General features: G+C 36.3%; 1 protein-coding gene and 1 pseudogene across 2 annotated transcripts in view; one reads left to right on the plus strand and one right to left on the minus strand.

Moving 5' to 3' along the window:
* Positions 1 to 20,785, plus strand: part of RNF19A (ring finger protein 19A, RBR E3 ubiquitin protein ligase) — a 54,231-nt gene that overhangs the window by 13,050 nt on the left and 20,396 nt on the right. For both annotated transcript variants that reach the window (XM_019757643.3, XM_074317081.2), the window contains exon 2: positions 12,797 to 13,565. In XM_019757643.3, the coding sequence (XP_019613202.1) occupies positions 12,970 to 13,565 (596 nt within the window). In that variant the 5' untranslated portion in view covers positions 12,797 to 12,969. The remainder of the gene's footprint in view (positions 1 to 12,796; positions 13,566 to 20,785) is intronic.
* LOC109461420 (transmembrane protein 230 pseudogene) lies at positions 15,012 to 15,465 on the minus strand (annotated as a pseudogene).

Below are 20,785 nucleotides of genomic sequence, written 5' to 3' on the forward strand. Positions count from 1 at the left end.
TTAAAAAGACCACTTGAGGTAGATTTGTAGCCATATAAACATATGACTGAAAATATTACTTACATTTACCTTAGAGAAATTTATATACAGTAATGATATATTCCAAATTTCCAAGTGGCTAGCTATTCTGATTATATTAGAAAAGCCATTTCAGAGCCAACTATTTGTTTCATTTTATTTCTAACCTTCAGTGTGATAATCCTTCCAATAGTTATATCCAGTAAATGGTTTAGTTGCATTTGTGCCATCTTCTCCTACAATAGTTATAGCTAATATTTGTTAAGTGATTAATACGTGCCACACCCTGTGCTGGATTCTTTATATCTGTTATTTTAATTAATCCTAGCAATAATCCTGTAGACTGTAGGTATTATTATTCCTAATTTATAGTTGAGAAAACTGACTTAGTAATTTAACCCTAGTAAGTGTCAGAGGCTGAACTTCAACTTTGTGACTCTAAAGTCCATGCTTTACTCTCTGAATAAAATACATGCTACCATTACCCCATATTTGTATACTATTTTAAAAATCCTCCCCCAGGCTCTAAATTATTACTTCATTTTGTCTTCCCCCACTAAGGTAAGTAAGATAATTTTGTCTGAAACAGACAACCCAAAGTCTCATGGTAGGACATATTAAAGTCTATTTCTCACTCACACAAAGAACCGTGTGGAAGACTTGTGTATCCAGATTGCTTCCATCTTGTGATTCAGCTGTCCCCTAAGGCCTGCTTAGAGTCAACCACAAGAATTACATTCAACAAACCAATGAGGGAAGAGAGAGAACTCGAAGGATGTTTGAAGTGATAAGTGATAATTTAGGGACCAGGTTTGGAAGGGCCATTCATCATTGTATTCACTTTGCATTGGCCAGGACTGGGCATATGGCTGTATCTAGCTGCAGTGGAATGGAAAATGTAGTTGTCTTATGTATTCAGAAGGAAAATGAAACAAGTGAGGATATAACAACATCTCTGCTGCAATTGTGTTTTCTCTGTTTTAAAGATGATACGGAGAGGTTGTTAGTGAACTAAAGCCATAAAACCATTTGGTGTAGTACCATAGAACACTCATTTCAGTAGATTTCCTTGGATCTGCATATTATATGCTTATGTTTCTGAAGAGACATTCAAATAATTAAAAGACATTTAGTTTTCTAGCATCATTGCTGATTCTCATTGGCATCAAATATTGTACCTCTTTGTGTCATTATGTTTTAAATGAGATATTGACTTAGGAGGAATGAAAAACTTTAAGACATTTTTAGTGATAATTGTCATTTTAAGTGAGCATATAATAGCACTATGATATCTTTATATACATATTTATAATCAGCTGTTCTTTGAATATACAATATTGATTAGCCTTTATTAGATAACTTTGTTTTTTAAATATGTGATAGATTGCTCTAGGCCATCTATATATCTGTTTATTCTTGCATTATGAATCTGAAACGTTTGTTTCCAAATGAAAGTTGTTTTTTAATCTTACCAAAAACTTAACTTCTGGAAAGAACTGCAACTTCAAATCTTATATAATAGAAGTGTGTTTTAACTGAGCTGATAATTGGTACAGATATAAATATTGTACTCATGATGTAAATTAGTGAGAGCTGAAAAGATTTACAGCAACTGATGTTAATTTTTACTGGCAAATTAAAATCCAACATCTCACAGTAGCAGTTAACCTTTTGTTATACTTTAGTCTCCTTGGAAAATCCGTTGAAAGCTATGGATTCTACCCCTAGAATATACATATATTCACAATTTAGTTACAATTTTAGAGATTTCATGGATTTCTGTGAAGCCTACCCATACATAAGCTTTTTTGATTATGCATAGTTATTTTTAAGCATTTTTATCCTCTAAAAATTTATTGTTGTGCCTATTATGTTTTTACTCTAACAGACTGTATAGAGATGTTTAATAAGTCAGTTTTTATGATATCCGGACCACAAGAATTATACCCAGTGCCTACATTGCTGCTATAGCTGAATTTGGCAGTTGTATTGGGGAATAGATTTATTAGAGGAAAACATGGCATTTCCAAATTAGAGGTTGGCAAGATGAATAACTTAAAAATAATTTTAAATGTTAAAATAACCTTTTTGAGCAATAGCAGACGTCATTATAATGAACTTTAGTGATTTATCTCTTTTCAGAGAAAGTCATATATGAAAATCAAAACAATTTAATGCCTCAAGGTTCTCATAGTGAGATGGTTCAGATTTATGAAAGCTCTGTTTACTTTGAGACAAAATTAGCTTGTGTGCAGATATATCATTTTTAGTACTTCCAGTTATGGACTGATCAAAGGGTTGCTTATGATAGTTCTGTTTTTTGGTAGTCAAATGCGTTAAATTATATGTAGCAATATTTAAATTTGATAGGTAGTTGTTTGCAACTCTATGTATAGGAGATGTTATGGAAAGATGATACTTTCTTTTCTCACTGCCCTAGGAAACCTTATTTAACATTAAGAAAGAGCAGAGCTAAAAAAGTGAGTCAAGTTTTGGGATTTCCCCCCACTGTCTATTTACCAATTATTGGTTCCTGAAATTGTGCACAGTGAGTTAAATGAATTTTCTCTATACTGGAGCATTTGGTCAGATAACCTAGTGATTTCTTTTGGCACAACTTAAATTGTTCGCTACTTGGTGTTAGAAAAAACCATTGTCACTATGAAAAATAGAGTGCTGTCAAAAGTATATACAGTCTTTTAGAAAGAAAGCTTTAAAATAGATTTTGGTAAATTTTAGTTTAGATTATGAGACTATCATATATGCCAAATATAAAATCGAGGTTATTTCTTTCAAAATTATGCTTATGAAAAAAAAGGAATCACATATATATGTGTGTGTGTATGTATATATATCTCCTAGCAAAGTCATCCATATTACTTACTGTTTGGGGAAGACATAGTCTGAAATGTCCTTTTTTCTAGTGCTTTGCTTAGATGCACTAGAATCAAAATTCCAGGGGCCTTGTCTATTCTGTCCACTATTGTATGTCTACCACCTAGAGGAGTATCTGGCAAATGATAGGCATTGAAGATACTTGTTGAAAGAATAAATGGATTAATATTTGTACAGGTTACTTATAGTAAAAAGACAAAAAGTTCAACAAATTTAGTTATTCCTAGAAACTGTTACAGTTGCAAGTATTAGATAATGCAAGAAAACCTTTTAAAAATCATTTTTTTAAAGCAATACAGTAATTATTTGTATTGTAGAGATAGCAAATGCATACTTAAACAGGCTAACATTTCCTATGACAGCATCATTTACAGATTAAAAAATACTATATCTCAGAGCCCAGGTGAAGCTATCCTTTGGAAACCTGTTAAGTATTTTCCCTAAAAAAAGTCATTCCGTTTTTCTCTTGAGAAAAAGTCCATGCAGCACAGTACAGCTGGAAATCAAGCAGAAAGCCCAGAGTCTTACTGGCTTGTGGTTTCTCAGGAGATGGAGTTTGGGACTGCCAGAATAGCTGGGAATTGAGTGCATAAATCCCAGAAAGGAGGGAGTTATAGTAGGATAGCCCTAACTTCAAACTGTGCAGCGGAGATTCCAAGGAGCTCATTGGAAATAGCTGTGAGCCTATAAAAGCTGATTAGAAATTTCAACCGCTACCCTCTGCACGGTAGAATTTGGTGTTTGATTCCTACGAAGTTAAAGGGCCTTGGTAAATATTTGTGCTCATCACAGGCGCATTCTAAAAAACCATAAAACCAAGCCTTCGCAAGTTCTACTGGATTAGCCAGTGATTTAACTACCAGGTATAATAAAAATTCTCACTCTTCAGGAGATAAGAGGCTCTTAAAATATCTGCTACATATCATCCACAATATCTAGTTTATAATATGCAATTACTAGACATGTGAAAAATCAGGAAAATGTGACTTGATGTCAAGACCATCTTCCCCCAAATGGTGGCAGACCCTAAAATTAGCAGATTTTAAAGCAACTAATATTTTCAATGACTTAAAGGGAGAAGCATGATCATAGCGACTGAACAGATGGATAATCTCAGTGGAGAAATAGAAGCTATAAAAAAGAATAATTAGACATTCTAGAACTGAAACGTACAATATCTGAAATGAAAATTTCACTGACTTAACAGCAGATTGGAGATGGCAGAAGAAAAAGTTCTTCTTGAGATAGAAGTTCAATCAAAGTTGAACTTGAGATAGATCAATAAAAATCTGCCAATCTAAAGAATGAAGAAAAAGATTACAAAAAATGAACAGAGCCTTGATAGCCAATGGGACAGTATTAACTGTCTAACATGAATAAGAGAGAGATAGACAGATGGGTAAAAAATATTTAAGGAAGTAATTGCTAAAGTAATTCACTTATTGAACCTTAACTCTAGGAGAAAGGTCCAAGATGGCATATTAGGTAATCACTATGCCTACTGCACTCCACGATGACACCAAAATTACAAATAAATTATAGAACAATCAACCTTAAGAATCAGCTAAAGACTAGCGGAACAGAACCCCTATAACTAAGGATATAAAAAAGAGATGACATCAAGAATGTTAGGAAGGGGAGAGATGCAAAGAGGGCCGACCCCAAACCCACCAGTAGTGGTTGAACTGTGGGAGGGACACCTCAGTGGCAGAGGTCCCCCCTGAAGAGGGAAGAGTCCCAACCCCATGCTGGGCTCCCTAGCCCAGGGGTCCTTTGCCGGAAAGAGGAGTCCCCATGGCATCTTCAAGTGAAAATCAGTGAAGACTCTGTCTGCCCTTCCTCATGGGGTGGAGGGCGACTGGAAACCCATATGCCCTCCTGTAGAAATGGCACACGGACTTAATCATTTGTGGGCACTCACCTGATCTCTGGTGGAGAAGTGGCAGCTTGGGAAGTCCAGGAACATGCAGGGAAGGACAGAGTTGTGTGGCTTCGGGATAGGAGCTGGAGGGACAAGGGCCATTGTTATTCCTGTGTGGAGCCTGACATACACGTGGCCTACAGGAGGGCGCCATCATTTCTGTGTTAAGCCTTCTCCCAAACAGCCAAGCTGGGACCACATTGTTCTGGTGGAATCTGCATGTGGACACTACCTTGGTGATGCCTGCCCCCTGAACAGCTGGTGTTGCATTGCCTGGGACACTCTTGACTGCTGGGCTACTAGCCCTGCCGCACAAGTTATGGAAGCCTTTTTGCTGTGCCTCAGGAAATGTTTGCTGGTGGGTGGTAACCCAAGACCTGTGCCACAGCGTCTTAGGCAGCTCTTGGGAACCTGCAGACCTGAGATAGGTGGTGGCTGGCCATGGTGTTTTTGCAGGGTGGTTGTGGCCCCACTCCACTGGTGGGGGAGCCCAGACTGCAGTGACTTTGTAGACCACACCCCTTAGCTCCCTGGAACCCTACCTTGCCCACCTAGAGCTGCATTGCTAGGGACACTCCGGGTGCCTGGGTGGCTGACCCCACTCCACGAGACATCAAGACCTTTGGCAGCAGTAGACAGCCGCAATGGCCCAGAGAGATTTTGGTGGTGGACAATGATCCAAAACCTGTGTTGCAGCCACTCTTGGGCAGCTCTTGGGGATTTGCAAGCCCAAAGCAAGTGGTGGCTGGCTGTGGTGTTCTCAGGGCGTTTTGCAAAGTGGTCACAAGCCAGGCACTGCCCCGAGGCAAGCAGTGGGCTAACTGCGGTGTTCTTGGGGTACTGTACGAAGTGATCACAGACCAGGCACTGGCATAATAACTGAATCTGTATTAACTTTGTAAAAATCACCAGCCACATCTCATGACTCCCTGGGACTCTGCCCCACCCAGCTAGTGCTGCATCACCGAGGGCACTCTTCAACACTGGGTCAACTAGCCCAACACTTGCACCTAAGGAGGCTCTTTCAAATGGCTGGGCTCTCTGGGCAGCTGGAGGGTAGCAGTAGGCCTAAGGGGCCCTGTCCCTCTTGCTAAGCTGCCTCAGGCCCACTATTGGTGGCAGCCAGCCTCTGTTCACAGTGAGGCCACCCACACATACCTCCAGGTGCAGCACAGGCAGCAGCCAATCACATATAGCTTTGTAGCTCCTACCTGGAAGTTGTGTGCCAGTAACAGGCAAGGCTGAAATTGGCCTGCACAGGAGACCCTACCAAGAGACACCAGAAACAGTACACCCAGAGGCCAGCTTCAGACCACACCACAGCACTACCTGGTGAGCTCCATAAGCAGCACACCCAAAGCAGGGGTCTCAACAGGAACAAGAGCCCACAGGGTTGAATTCTCCTCTGTGGGGTCAGCCCCCACACAGCAGCTCATACACTGTGTGTGTAGCCAGTCCTTAGAGTCAATCAGACACAGTCAGTCCCACCCACTGATGCTCCAAAAGCCATCAGGGCTCAACTACAATAGGAGAACACACACAACACACTCAAGGGACACTCCTGGAACACACACACATGGGATCAGGGAGACTGCGCCATTGGACCACCCAGGAGACGTACTACATAAGGCCACCCAGCAAAAACGGGGAGACATAGAAGATCTCCCTAATACATTGAAGCTAACACAGAGGTCAGCCAGAATGAGGAAACAAAGAAACATGTCCCAAATAAAAGAACAGGAGAAACCTACAGGAATAGAATTAAATGAAATGGAGGGAAACAACCTACCAGAGACAGAGTTTAAACCACTGATTATAAGAATTCATAAGGAACTTAGTGAGGATTTCAAATGGATACACTAGAAGGAATCAACAGCAGATTAGATGAAGCAGAAGATCAAATCAGTGACTTAAAAGACAAGGTAGTGTAAAACACCCAATTGAAACAACAAAAAAGAAAAGAATTTTTAAAAAATGAAGACAGTTTAAGGGACCTGTGGGACAACATCAAGCCATAACAACATTTGCATCAGGAGTACCAGAAGGAGAAAGGGAACAAGGGATCAAGAACCTATTTGAAGAAATAATGACTGAAAGCTTCTAACCTGGCAAAGGAAATAGACATACAAACCTTTGGAAGCATAGAGAGTCCCAAACAAGATGAAACCAAACAGGCCCAACACCAAGACACATCATAATTAAAATGGCAAAGGTTAAAGACAAAGAAAATTCTCAAAGCAGCAAGAAAAAGACAACTAGTTACTCACAAGGGAGCTCCCATAAGACTGTCAGCTGATTTGTCAACAGAAACTTTGCAGGCCAGAGGGGAGTGGCTGGAAATACTCAAAGTGATAAACAATGGCTCTACAACCAAGATTACTCTACCTAGCAAGGCTATCATTTAAAATTGAAGGAGAGATAACAAGCTTCCCAGATTAAGTAAAAGCTAAAGGAATTCATTACCACCAAGCCAGTATTATAGGAAATGTTAAAAGGACTTCTTTAAGCAGAAGAAAGGAGAAAACAAATGAAGATTAAAAACATGAATAATAAAATGGCAATAACTATGTATCTATCAAAAATCACTTTAAATGTAAATGGATTAAATGCTCCAATCAAAAGACATAGGGTAGCCGAGTGGATAAGAAAACAAGACCTGTGCATATGCTGTCTGCAACACACACACACCTCAGATCAAAAAACACACACTGACTCAAAGTAAAGGGATGGTAAAAGATGTTTCACACAAATGGAAATGAGAAAAAAGCTGGGGCAGCACGACTTATATGGGACAAAACAGACTTTAAAACCAAGACTATTTAAGAGACAAAGAAGGACATTACATAATAAAATGATCAATTTAACAAGAGGATATCACCCTAGTAAACTTTTATGCACCTAACATAGGAACACACACACACACACACACACACGTACATATAAGCAAATATATATAAATATATAAAGCAAATACTGAGATAAAGGCAGGTATCAACAATAACACAATCATAGTAGGGGACTTTGACACCCCACTGACACCAGTGATCAGATCTTCCAGGCAGAAAATCAACATGGGAACAGCAAACTTAAATGACACATTAGACCAGATGGATTTAATTGATATTTTTAGAGCATTTCATCCCAAATCAGCAGAGTGTACATTCTTTTGAAGTGCCCATGGAACATTTTCCAAGATAGACCTCGTGTTAGGCCACAAAACAAGTCTCAGTAAATTTAAGAAGATTGAAATCATATGATGCATCTTCTCTGACCACAGTGGTATGAAACTAGAAATCAGTTACAAGAAAAAAACTGAAAAACAAACACTTGGAGAATAAATAATATGCTACTGAATAATGAATGGGTCAAGAATGAGATCAAAGAAGAAATCAAAAGATACCTTGAGACAATGAAAATGAAAATACAATGACCAAAAATCTGTGGGACACAGCAAAAGCAGTCCTAAGAGGGATGCAGGCCTAAGAGGGATGCAATGCAGGCCTACCTAAAAAAACAAGAAAAACATCCCAAATCAACAGTCTATCTTTACACCTAAGGGAACTGGGAAAAGAACAGCAGACAAAGCCCACAGTGAATATGAGGGAGGAAATAATAAACATCAGAATAGAAATAAAATAGAGGCTAAAAAAAACCCCAAAAGATTAATGGAACCAAGAGCTGGTTTTTTGAACAGATGAACAAAATGGCAAACCTTTAACCAGACTCATCAAGGAAAAAAGACCCAAATAAAGTTAAAAATGAAAAAGGAGAAGTGACAACCGACACTGCAGAAATACAAAAAATTTTAAGAAAATACTACAAGCAACTCTATATACAGCAACAGATTAGACAATCAGGAAGAAATGGATAAATTCCTAGAAGCATAGAATCTTCCAAGACTGAATCAAGAAGAAACAGAAAATCTGAACAGACCAATTACTACCAACAAAACTGAATCAGTAATCAATAAGCTCCCAACAAACAAAAGTCCTGGACCAGATGGCTTCACAGGTGAATTTTACCAAACAGTCAAAAAAGTTTTAACACTCATTCTCCTCAAACTATTCCAAACAATCCAAGAGGAGGGAAGGCTCCCAAGCTCATTTTACGAGGCCACCATTACCTTGATTCCAAAAACGAGACAAAGACATAACAAGAAAAGAAAACTATAGGCCAATATCCCTAATGAACATAGATGCAAAAATCCTCTACAAAATAATTAGCCAACCAAATTCAGCAATATATTAAAAAGATCATATACCACTATCAAGTGGGCTTCGTTCCTAGTATGCAAGGTTCAAGATCCACACATCAATTAACATGACACAACACATAAACAAAATGAAAAATAAAAATCATATGGTCATATCAACAGATGCAGAAAAAGCATTTGACAAAATCCAGCATCCATTTATGATAAAAACTCTCAGCAAAGTGGGAATAGAGGGAAAACATTTCAACATAATAAAATCCATATATGATAAACCCACAGCTAAAATCAGACTCAGTGGGGAAAAGCTAAAAGCATTCCCCTTAAGATCAGGAACTAGACAAGGTTGCCTACTTTCACCACTTTTATTCAACATAGTTCTGAAAGGTCTAGCCACAGCAGTCAGACAAGAAAAGGAAATAAAGCATTCAAATGGGAAAGGTGGAAGTAAAATTATCATATGCAGATGACATGAGAACCCCAAAGACTCCACCAAAAAACTACTAGAATTGATAAGTGAATTTAGTCAAGTAGCAGGATACAAAATCAATATTCAAAATCAGTTGCATTTGTATGCACCAATAACAAACTATCAGAAGGAGAAATTAAGAGAACAGTCCCATTTACAATTTCTTCAAAAACAGTAAAATACTTAGGAATAAATTTAACCAAGGAAGTAAAAGATCTGTACAGTAGTACCTCGGTTTTCAAATGTCTCCATTGATGAACATTTCAGTTTATGAACGCCGTAAATTTTATGGATCTATGGTATCATTAGATAGTAAAATTCATGCTAAATTTGCAGTTTTAGGGGTTGATTTTAAAGGTCTGGAACAATTAATCCATTTTGCATTACTTTCTATGGGGAAACCATGCCTCGGTTTTCGAACGTTTCAGAACTCGAACGGACTTCTAGAATGGATTGCATTTAAAAACTGAGGTACTACTGTGGGAAATTATATAACACTGAAGAGAGAAATTAAAGAAGATAACTAATAAATGGAAACATACCATGCTCATGGATAGGAATAATTAATACAGTTAAAAATCCATGCTATCTAAGGCAGTAATAGATTCAACACAATCCCTATGAAATTACCAATGACATTTTTCACAGAACTAGAACATATAATCCTAAAATTTGTATGGAATCTTAACACGTTGCGTACGGCGGGGTTTAAATCCCTTGTGAAGGTTCTCATGATCCGTACGCAACGTGTTAAAAAGACCACCAATTGCACGGCAATCTTGAGAAATAAGAACAAAGTGGGAGGTAAGACATCAAAGCATACTACAAGGCTATAGTAATCAAAACAGCATGGTACTGGCATAAAAACAGACACGTGGATCAATGGAACAGAATAGAGAGCCCAGAAAATTAATTCATTCTTATATGGTAATTTAATCTATGATAAAGGAAGCAAGAATTTGCATTGCAGTAAAGACAGTCTATTTAATAAATGGTGCTGGGAAAACTGGACAGATAAATGCAAAACAAAAACAAAACTGGACCACCTTCTTATGCCATTATGCCATATACAGGAAAAACTCAAAATGGATTAAAGACTTAAATGTAACATCCAAAAACATAAAACTCCTAGAAGAAAATTTAGGAAGTGAACTCTCAGACATTACACTTAGTAGTATTTTTACTCATGTATCTCCATGGGTAGGGGAGGCAAAAGAAAAAATTAAACACATGGGATTACATCAAACTGAAAATATTTTTCACAGCAAAGAAAACCAACAAAACAAAAAGACAACCTACTGAATGGGAGAAGGTATTTGCCAATGATAGATCTGATAAGGGTTAATAACCTAAATGTAAAAAAAACTACTCATACAACTCAACACCAAAAAGCCCCCAAACAATCCAATTAAAGATGGGAAGAGGACCTGAAGAGACACTTCTCCAAAGAGGACATACAGATGGCCAATAATCATATGACAAGATGCTCAACGTCACTAATCATCAGAGAAATGCAAATAACCACAGTGAGATATCACCACTTCTGTCAGAATGGCTATCCTCGATAAAACAACGATGCTGGTGAGAATGTGGAGAAAAGGAAACCCTTGTGCACTGTTGGTAGGATTGCAAATTGGTGCAGCCACTATGGAAAACAGTATGGAGGTTCCTCAAGAAATTAAAAATGGAACTACCTTATGACCCAGCAATTCTACTCCTAGGTATTTATCCAAAGAAATCCAAAATACTAATTCGAAAAAATATATGCACCCCTATGTTTACTGCATCGCTATTCACAATAGCCAAGATATGGAAGCTACCGAAATGCTCATCAATAGATGATTGGATAAAGAAACTGTGGTACATTTATACAATGGAGTTTTACTGTGCCATAAAAGAATGAAATCTTACCATTTGCAACAACATGGATGGACCTATAGGATATTATGCTAAGTGAAATAAGTCAGACTGAACAAGACAAATACCATATTATCTCACATATATGTGGAATCTAAAGAACAGAATAAACAAAACAAATAGACTCATAGATACAGAAAACAAACTGATAGTTGCTAAATGGGAGGGGCTTGGGAGATGGGTGAGAAGGTAAAGGGTTTAGAAAATATAAATTGGTAGTCACAAAATAGTCACAGGGATGTGAAATACAATATGGGGAACGTAGTCAATATTGGAAAAATTATGCATGTTGTCAGATGGGTACTGGACTTATCGGTGGGGATCACTTCATAGATTATATAAATGCCTAACCACTGTGCTATACACCTGAAACTAATATAAAATAATATTGAATTTCAACTATAAATATATATACATAATATTATATATAGTCACAGAATGTAAAGAACAGCATAGGTAATATGGTCAATGGTATTGTAATAGCTGTGTACATTGTCCCATGGGTAGTAGACTTGGTGGGATTATCACATTGTGTGTAAATGTCTAATTATTATGTTGTTTTGTACACCTAAAACTATTTTTAAAAAGAAAGATTCTCATCTATTGACTCCTAGAAGCTTTATGATTTTACTGATCACATTTAGATCTATAAGCCATCTGGAATTGATTTTTATGCACGGGGTGAGCTTAAAGGTCAAGTTACCTTTTTCTTCTCAGTAAAACAGTGCTATGTTTTTTGGTTTTGAAAGGGCTGTTCTTGGTGCTCACCCACATCACCTTTGACATAAATCAAGTATCCATATATATATCTATATGGGACTTTTTATCAGGACTGTGTTCTCTTCCATTGGTCTTTGTATCTATCCTTGTGATGTACCACACTGTTTTCTTAATTACCATAACTTTATAATAATTCATTATATCTGGCAGTATAAGAGCACCTCCCCTTACACACACACTTTATTCTTCTTCAGGATTGTGTAAGCTGTGCTTAGCCCTTTGTATTTGCATGTACATTTTATTGTCACACACACACACACACACACACACACACACACTCACCTAAAGTCAGTGGGGAATCACTGAGGTCTGAGTGATAATGATAAAAAATTTTGTATGTGATTTTAATAATGCTAAAGTCAGTTCAATAAGATTAAAGAATGCCTTTGTTATTAATATTTTACCATTGGTTTTATATTCTCTTGTAGACTATGCAGTAAATTGACCTTATTTTTTTTTAATCTGATGGTGAAGAACATACTCGTTTGAAGTTTCATAGTGAGTTTGTAAGTTTGTTTTAAAAGCATGCAGACTGAGAATATACAATTAAATGATCTTAATGTTTTGTTTTGTTTTGTTTTTTCAGAACATCTATGATAACAGTCTTCTATAAAATCAAACTTTTTCAAGAATTCTCTGAAGGAACCAAGTCGGATTTTCTTACATCATGACTTAATCTGAACGCAAGAACAAGAAATAGGTGTTATCTCTAAATATAATGAAGGACTGTGTGTAAACACAGACCCTGACTCAGTTCTAATGAGCATTTTAGACATGAGTTTACATCGGCAAATGGGTTCAGATCGAGATCTTCAGTCTTCTGCTTCATCTGTGAGCTTGCCTTCAGTCAAAAAGGCACCCAAAAAAAGAAGAATTTCAATAGGCTCTTTGTTTCGGAGAAAAAAGGATAACAAACGTAAATCAAGGGAGATAAATGGCGGGGTGGATGGAATTGCAAGTATTGAAAGTATACATTCTGAAATGTGTACTGATAAGAACTCCATTTTCTCTACAAATACCTCCTCTGACAATGGATTAACTTCCATCAGCAAACAAATTGGAGACTTTATAGAGTGCCCTTTGTGCCTTTTGCGGCATTCTAAAGACAGATTTCCTGAGATAATGACTTGTCATCATAGATCTTGTGTGGATTGCTTACGACAATATCTAAGGATAGAAATTTCTGAAAGTAGAGTTAATATCAGTTGCCCAGAATGTACTGAACGGTTTAATCCCCATGATATTCGCTTGATATTAAGTGATGATGTGTTGATGGAAAAATATGAAGAATTTATGCTTAGACGGTGGCTCGTTGCAGATCCTGACTGTAGGTGGTGTCCAGCTCCAGACTGTGGGTAAGAAGATTTTGTTAGATTTTTCTTGAGTTAATTTTTTCACTTGTGATAAAGTAAGAGTTTGCTGACTATTACTCAAAAGAAAAATCTTAACATGTCAGGTCATTCATTCATTCAGTCGACAAACATTGAGTGCATACCATGTGTCAGTGTTCAATGTTAGAGGCAGGAAACTTACCTTAACTCATTTTTACGAGCAGATTGTCTCTGCACAACATTCACTTAAGAACAGTTTTCAGAAGAAAAGGATAAAATGGTAGAGTGCAGGATCTGGTTGGGGGCAAAATTGATTTTCCCCATTCAATTGGAAAATTTTTATTTTGGTATAACAGATGAAATGATCAGGGGTTTTGTTTGTTTTTGCTGTTGGGGGTGTCATTTATATAAATTTAAATGACTGTTTTGAAAGGTATCTTACCATGTGTAGCAGTATGATTTGTTTATGTTGGTGTACATAAGTATTTGCTAGTCTCAAGATCTAGAGATTATGTAATAGTTCATCTGCCTCACGTTTTGTAATTACAAATACCATTTTACCAACATTTAAAATAATTATGTTTATATATTTGATTATTATGTCAATAGCAATCCCCTGTTTACGGAACATTTACTATGTACAGTTGTCAGAACTAGGGAGAAACAGTCATATACTCTTTTTTTTTTTTTTTTTAATTTTGACTGTTGAATTTCTTTTGAACATTAAGTCACTTTTTGCAAGCTAGTAAACAGAATCAAAGTAAGGCAGTCTGGTCCTGTAGGGATCCAGGTCAAATCTTGCAATCTTCAGCAGAATAACATAGTACAAGTTGCTAACAACGGGATTATAAACTAAATAACAACCTCTTATCTACATTTTTCCTTAGGAAACAGCCAAAAGTCCAGTCCTTAAAGGCATGATGCACAGAACATCTTGACCCAAATTATATGCTATAGCCAACCTATTGGTGAGCCAGATCAGAGCTGGCCAAGGACGGTGAACAGAGAGCGTGTTCATAATACATTTTGAAAACTTACTCTGAGGTTTAAAACCGTCCTGGTTGCTGTTAATAAGAAAACAAAAAAATACTACAGATGACTCACACTGATACTTGATTTTGCCAAGGTCTTCCATTAGAACACGAAATTAGAGATGAGTAGGGAATAAGATACTTAGATATTTTCAAAATAAATTACGTAGTAATAAGAAATTTGACATATTGTATTCTTCCACAAGAACAACCTGACAATAAAGACTATTTAAAGAAATGTCTAAAAGAGGTGGTGGCAGCAAAACTTCCCACTACAGAATAATCTCCCGCTTTTCCATAAAATTAACATTGCTATTCTTCCATGGTAGAGGTTCATATGGAAAAACTTGTCAGGACTTTTGCCAAGGCCAGGAGGTGAAAAAGCCTGTTCTAATTAGCTAATTGTAAGCTCAGTTAACATCCTTAAGATGGGACTCATAAAACCTGACCATTGTTTTGTTAAACATATGCGAACTGCAGAATTCCTTAGCCCTTAACCATAGTTTCTGCTGTGTCTTAAAGCTGGGCTCAGTCCCTCCCACCTGACTCTTCTCAGGTCTGTGGTGGGTGCCAGTCATCAAAGTCGGGAATGTCATCGTAGGAGTAACCTGGTAGCCTTTGGATGCATAGTAGGCGATGCTCAGGTTGCAAAACCCTGGCAGGAACACCAGATGCCAATGATCATGACAGCCCACCAGCAGGAGGAAGCCTATGACAATGAGAAAGGCGCCAATCAAAAACAGCACTGTAGCAAGCGCAATGGCCTTATATGGGATCTTAGGTGGGCTTTTCTTAAGCTGAAGGTTGATGAAGCCATCATCTGTGGAGAGCCTTGAGTATTTCACTTTACTACCAGGGATTCCAGTAGCCAGGTTGATACGAGACGGCATCATAACACACTGACCCAGCTACAGCCATTGGCTGTAGAGTCGCCCAGAGCCTTCATGGCATACCTCACCTAACTGCCACCCCACCCCAACCAGCTCAACGCTGGAAAATCCAGTCATATACTCTTAAAGAATATTGAAAGCCATAAACACTGGATATGATTTAGCATACCATTAATAAACCAGAGATTATAAGTAACAATTTCAGGACTCATTCTTCTAAATTAATCAATCTATTATTAAACATTTATTGAGTAGCAAATTTTCAGATTGCGTCTAGCCTATATTCCATAATTTTAAATGAGGAAAGTAATAGTATATTTCCAGTCTGCGCTGGAATCCCAACCAGTTTTCCCAAGTATCACTAGCACTTAACTGCCCATCAAAGATTTCTGTGTAATATAAAGCATTAAAGTATTACCTAGTTATTTCACATTTTATGAATTCATTAGTTGTGTGAAGGACTCAGAGATGTACTATTCAGTTTCAATTGAATTATGCTCTCCTATACTGCCAGGACCTTGTACTCTAACATAAATAACAAGAATGTTCATAATAGCAAATAAAAAAGAAAAAAAACAAATGTTCATTGACAGTAAAATGGATAAATACATTTACTTTATGGTTACCTCTTGAGAGAAGAAGGATGTGAACTTCGAGGGGCAATCAAGGAATTTCTAAAGCCACTGATAAGTATGGTAACCATAGGTTCTGATTTGCCCAAGTTAGTTTCAGTTCATGCTTATTGTACTGATGTAATTTTTAATAGCATTACTACCTTTCTTTCTCAGGTGTCCCAGTTTAGGTTGTGAATTATATGATCACCCTATAGATACTGTTTTTAACTTGGGTAGATACAGTGGCATTCGTTTTATTATTCTTTATAAATTCTTGTATATGCATGACATTTTTCAGTAAAATTTAAAAATTTTTCATAAATTTATAGTTTGGCTTATTTTTATATATTTTCTTCTAATTGACACTTCGTTGTTAAAAAGTAAAATGGCTTAGTATTCTAAATATTTTAGAGTTAAATATAAAATAATAGAAACACCTACTTTAATAAATTCTATTATTATGAAAACAACCACTTTGTTCTTATGTAAGTTTAACAAAGAATTGGGTTTGCTTAATTTGGCTATAAATTAATTTTTGGTTCTGGTGGTTGTCAGTAGTTGTACCGCAGAGGACAAAGAAGACATGTCACAGACATTACTTTTATTTGTGTATTTTCATTTGTATTTAATTTATGCTGGCTTTCAAGTAGCATATTTTATATACTTGATTACATTACAGTTTTTATGATTATGTTATGTAGAAAAATTCACCCAGTAACAAAATTTATATGGATACTTTGAAAACCTAAAATACTACGTAAGCCCTCATTAAAATTTAGTTTCACGTAGCATGAGCATGCACAGAGCTGATTTTGAATCTTCATCCTATCATGTTATAAGAATTGAGATAGATCTTTAGTGTTATTACTAACATAATTCCTAGCTTTTCATAGCTCTTATCATTTCATATCTCTATTTCTGAAGTTTTGTTTTGTTTTTATATCAGTCATTCAGATATTTAATCCACCTGTGTACCAGGTACTAGAGATTTAGTGAACAAAACAACAAAAATCTCTGCCCTCTTAGAACTTAAAATCTTTGGATCCACAGAGGGACACTTTTTATTTAAACTCAATTTATTATTTAAATCTGACATAGGGAATACTGGTAAATATCTGACTGTTTGGCAGTTATTCATGAAAATGCTTAGCCAACAGTAGTAGGACCATAGGCATTTATGTAGTATTTAACCCCTTTCATTGTACAACACACTTGAAAGGCTTTTTTCCAAAAATACTAGATATGAACTTACGAATTTTTCCTTTTGCATTTTGTATTTGTCAATATAACCATTTTCTACGTCTGACATCAATTTTACTTAAACATGTAGTTTTACACACTTTGAGAAATACTGCTCTTAGCTCAGAGTAGAAAGAAAACCTGGCCCTGCTACTATTTGAGAGATCTCAGCGTTTCTGACCTAACATTCTTTTCCATTCTTCTGAGGGTCATCACAGATTAAACTTGTTTAAAGGACAGTATTTCTTTTAAAAAACAAAAACAAAACTCTTGACAATGGGCCTAGGAGGCCAAACCTTTGTGCTGTGATTTAACCAGCGTAAAGTTAGCCCTAGCCTGGTTCTAGAAAATGTCAGTTTGCACAGGTTCAGGGAAAAATCTGGCCATGGCTGAGGAGAAGAATTGGGGTGAGGGGCATGTACGAAGGGAAGCATAGAACTTGTCTTGGATAAAAATATCTGATTACCTCCCGCTTTGGAGTCCTAGTTTGTACATTGTCTAGGCAGATAGCAAAAAGTTGGCATTTTGGTTTCTGTTATCACTTGTTTCAACTGACTAAAACCACCCTTCTGCCAGCACACATTATCCATGTCATCTCATGTGAGTGCATCTGCCTTTGCTAGGGAACCGTTAATGATTTATGTCTGTGAGCCCTATCTATAAAAATAACATTTCTTCCCCTCACACCCTTGGTAAGAACCAAGTTGATATACTACAACACAGGAGACATGTCAGCTTTCTCTTACTAATTAGCGGACTAAAGAATGTGGCTTTAGATATGCAGCCAAAATGCCTTGCTAACACTCACCTCTAAATTAGACAGATTTCTCCAATAGTCTGGGTAGTTTTCAACAATTGTAGGCCTCCCCTGCAGCATATACTCAAAAGCAGAATCGAACGCATCCTCTGTAGGAAAGCAGATCTGGAAAGGGAACCAGGAGATGAGCCTCGCTTTGTTGAGACCTTCTCCCAAATATATTAATCAAGTCACTCCTTTTCCACTGCAATAACAGTAACTTCTTGTAAGTGGAAACATGAGCCTATTGATTTTGATATAAAACCTGAATTTCCCCCTTAACTGGATCACATAATATTGGTATTTCTGATTACATTTTTTTGTTCTTTAAAAGTTGTGTTAAAACTTTGTGTTTTTGAAAAAGGGTTATCTTGGACTTCTGGATAATCTTTCTTCGTTCATTTTTCTCATTTTTTAACTAAAAATTTTTTGGGACTGTTATATCTTTCTTAGGATTACATTTCATGTTAGATATAGTTGTTGTTCTTACTTGTGCCTTCATAAGGAATTTGTTCTAGACATAATATACTGCCCTAGCTGGTATTCCTGCTTCCTCAATTTTATCAGTATTGTAAGTTGTGGAACTCTAGTAATGTGAAACTCTCCCAGGAATTAGATGTCTTAGTCACATAAATTCGGGAAGTAGTGCGCATATACACTGAACATTGGTATGTTAAAAATTCTTTTAGCAAATACTAGAGTGAAAAAACAAACAAACAACAAAGCACTTTAATTTTGCTTAGCATTTCCCTAGCTTGACCATTGCGTACTTTCCTCTTAGGGATCACCTGTTAACAATCCAGTGAACAGAAAATACTTTTGGAAAAACTATCCTATTTCAGTCCCTCCCTGTTTTCCTCACTTTCTTCCTATCTCTCCAACCCTGCCTAAGTAGGAAGGTTTAAGCATTTCAAGTAACTAGAGACCTTCAGCTGAAGAATAGACAGAAAGTAAGACTTAAGTTAAAAAATGGATCATAGAAGGAAATGGAGATATCTTTTAAACCAAGATTTGGATACTGTTTAATCCAGAAATGTTTAGTTAATTAGCATTATTCGTTTATCTCTGTGACCTTCTGCTGGTCCTGTTCTTTTCCTAAATAATACTTAATGCACTAGAGCAGAGAGATTTCTGAAATTTTTCTTTAAAGCAAATATTTTGTATTTAATTTGTTTCACCATTTGCTTCTATTATAATTTGAGAGCCGTTTTCCAATGAAAAGTTTGGCTCCCCACACTATGAAACTCATCTTCAAAAGGCCTTTGAAAACACATTTTCAAAATACGTGAGTGCTAGGGACATTTAATTCCTTGATATGTTATAGAATATGCCTAACCAATTATTATTAGGATTGAATGTGTATGGACACAGAACACTTACATAGTAAGTACTCAATAATTGTTAGCATAAGAAAAACTACCAGACACACTATCCTTTTATAGTTCTCAAAATATACATTCATGAAAATATTTGGTTAGTATTATTAAAGGTAATCCTGTTTTCGTTTGGAATTTGCGCAGATTGAATGGGACTTGAATGTTTGGTTCTGGGGTAGGGCATCTTAGCTTTTATATTAAAAAAAAAAAAAAAAACCTGAGAAGTAAAGTAAAAGAAGATGGATGTACTTTATCTCTAACATTTGAGTACATATGATGTGCCCTGAACTAATTCTCTTTCCCTTTCTCCCTCCTCTTCTCCAACTCTTTCTCCCTCTCCCTCTGTTCTTCCCTCCCTCCCTCCTAAGCCCTCTCTCCCTCCCCCACTTGTATTATCTTGTTTAAATATCACAACGCTTATTATATCCTAATTTTTGAGCTGCATCAAAACCTACATTTTCACCAAGTATTAAATGTTTGACATTGTAATGCAGAATGATTGCTCTACATGTCAGCTGTTAGTTTGCTCCAGGTAATTACACTGCCTACTTAAACAATGCTAAATAGATATTCATCATCTGCGTACTATAAGCAGTGAATCATTTTCAGCAAGCTTAAGTCTCTATCTCTAGACTCAAAACTATAAGGAATTTTCATCTTAAAGCAATTTATGAAGCTGTTTTAAGTTTGATTACTGAGAAGAAAATGTGTTTTGAGTTCTCAGGTTTTTTGCTCTACCCCTTCATGTTAGGGATGCTGTGCCAGATTTTGGAACTTCTCTTGTCATGAAATTTTGAAATGGCAAAGTTGACATTCATTCTCCTTTTAATTCTTGTCAAGATGTGATGAACTCCCTAATAGAACTTTCTCTTGGAAGACTCAAATGCCTAAATCACTAATTAAAAATTAAGTCAGTTCTTAAAAGTTTTGTTTAGTGATATTCTATACTGAAAAACCTACAAAGTTTAGAATTATGATACAACCTAATTTCTATTAATCTACCTCATATTTTTATAAATATTTACTTAGAAAGGATATGCTCTTCCTAAGTTTATCTACTTAAAGCACTCTCAGTGTTCATATTAACTGTAGATCTGTTTCCGTATTTAATTTGAAAGTTCTTAAGTTTATGTCTAAATTTGGCTTTCACAATTATCACTATAATTGTTGCATTTTATTCTTGCAATACAATGTACATTAATACTTCAGTTGTCCAGTAAAATTTCACTATATAAAGCAACAATATTTTTACTCTTGTTGTCTAGAATGCCTACCAATGTTTATTTTTAAATGAATAT

This window comes from Rhinolophus sinicus, chromosome 6 (assembly GCF_057876585.1).
Source record: "Rhinolophus sinicus isolate RSI-liver-muscle chromosome 6, RSI-T2T, whole genome shotgun sequence".
NCBI classification, from domain to species: Eukaryota; Metazoa; Chordata; class Mammalia; order Chiroptera; family Rhinolophidae; genus Rhinolophus; species Rhinolophus sinicus.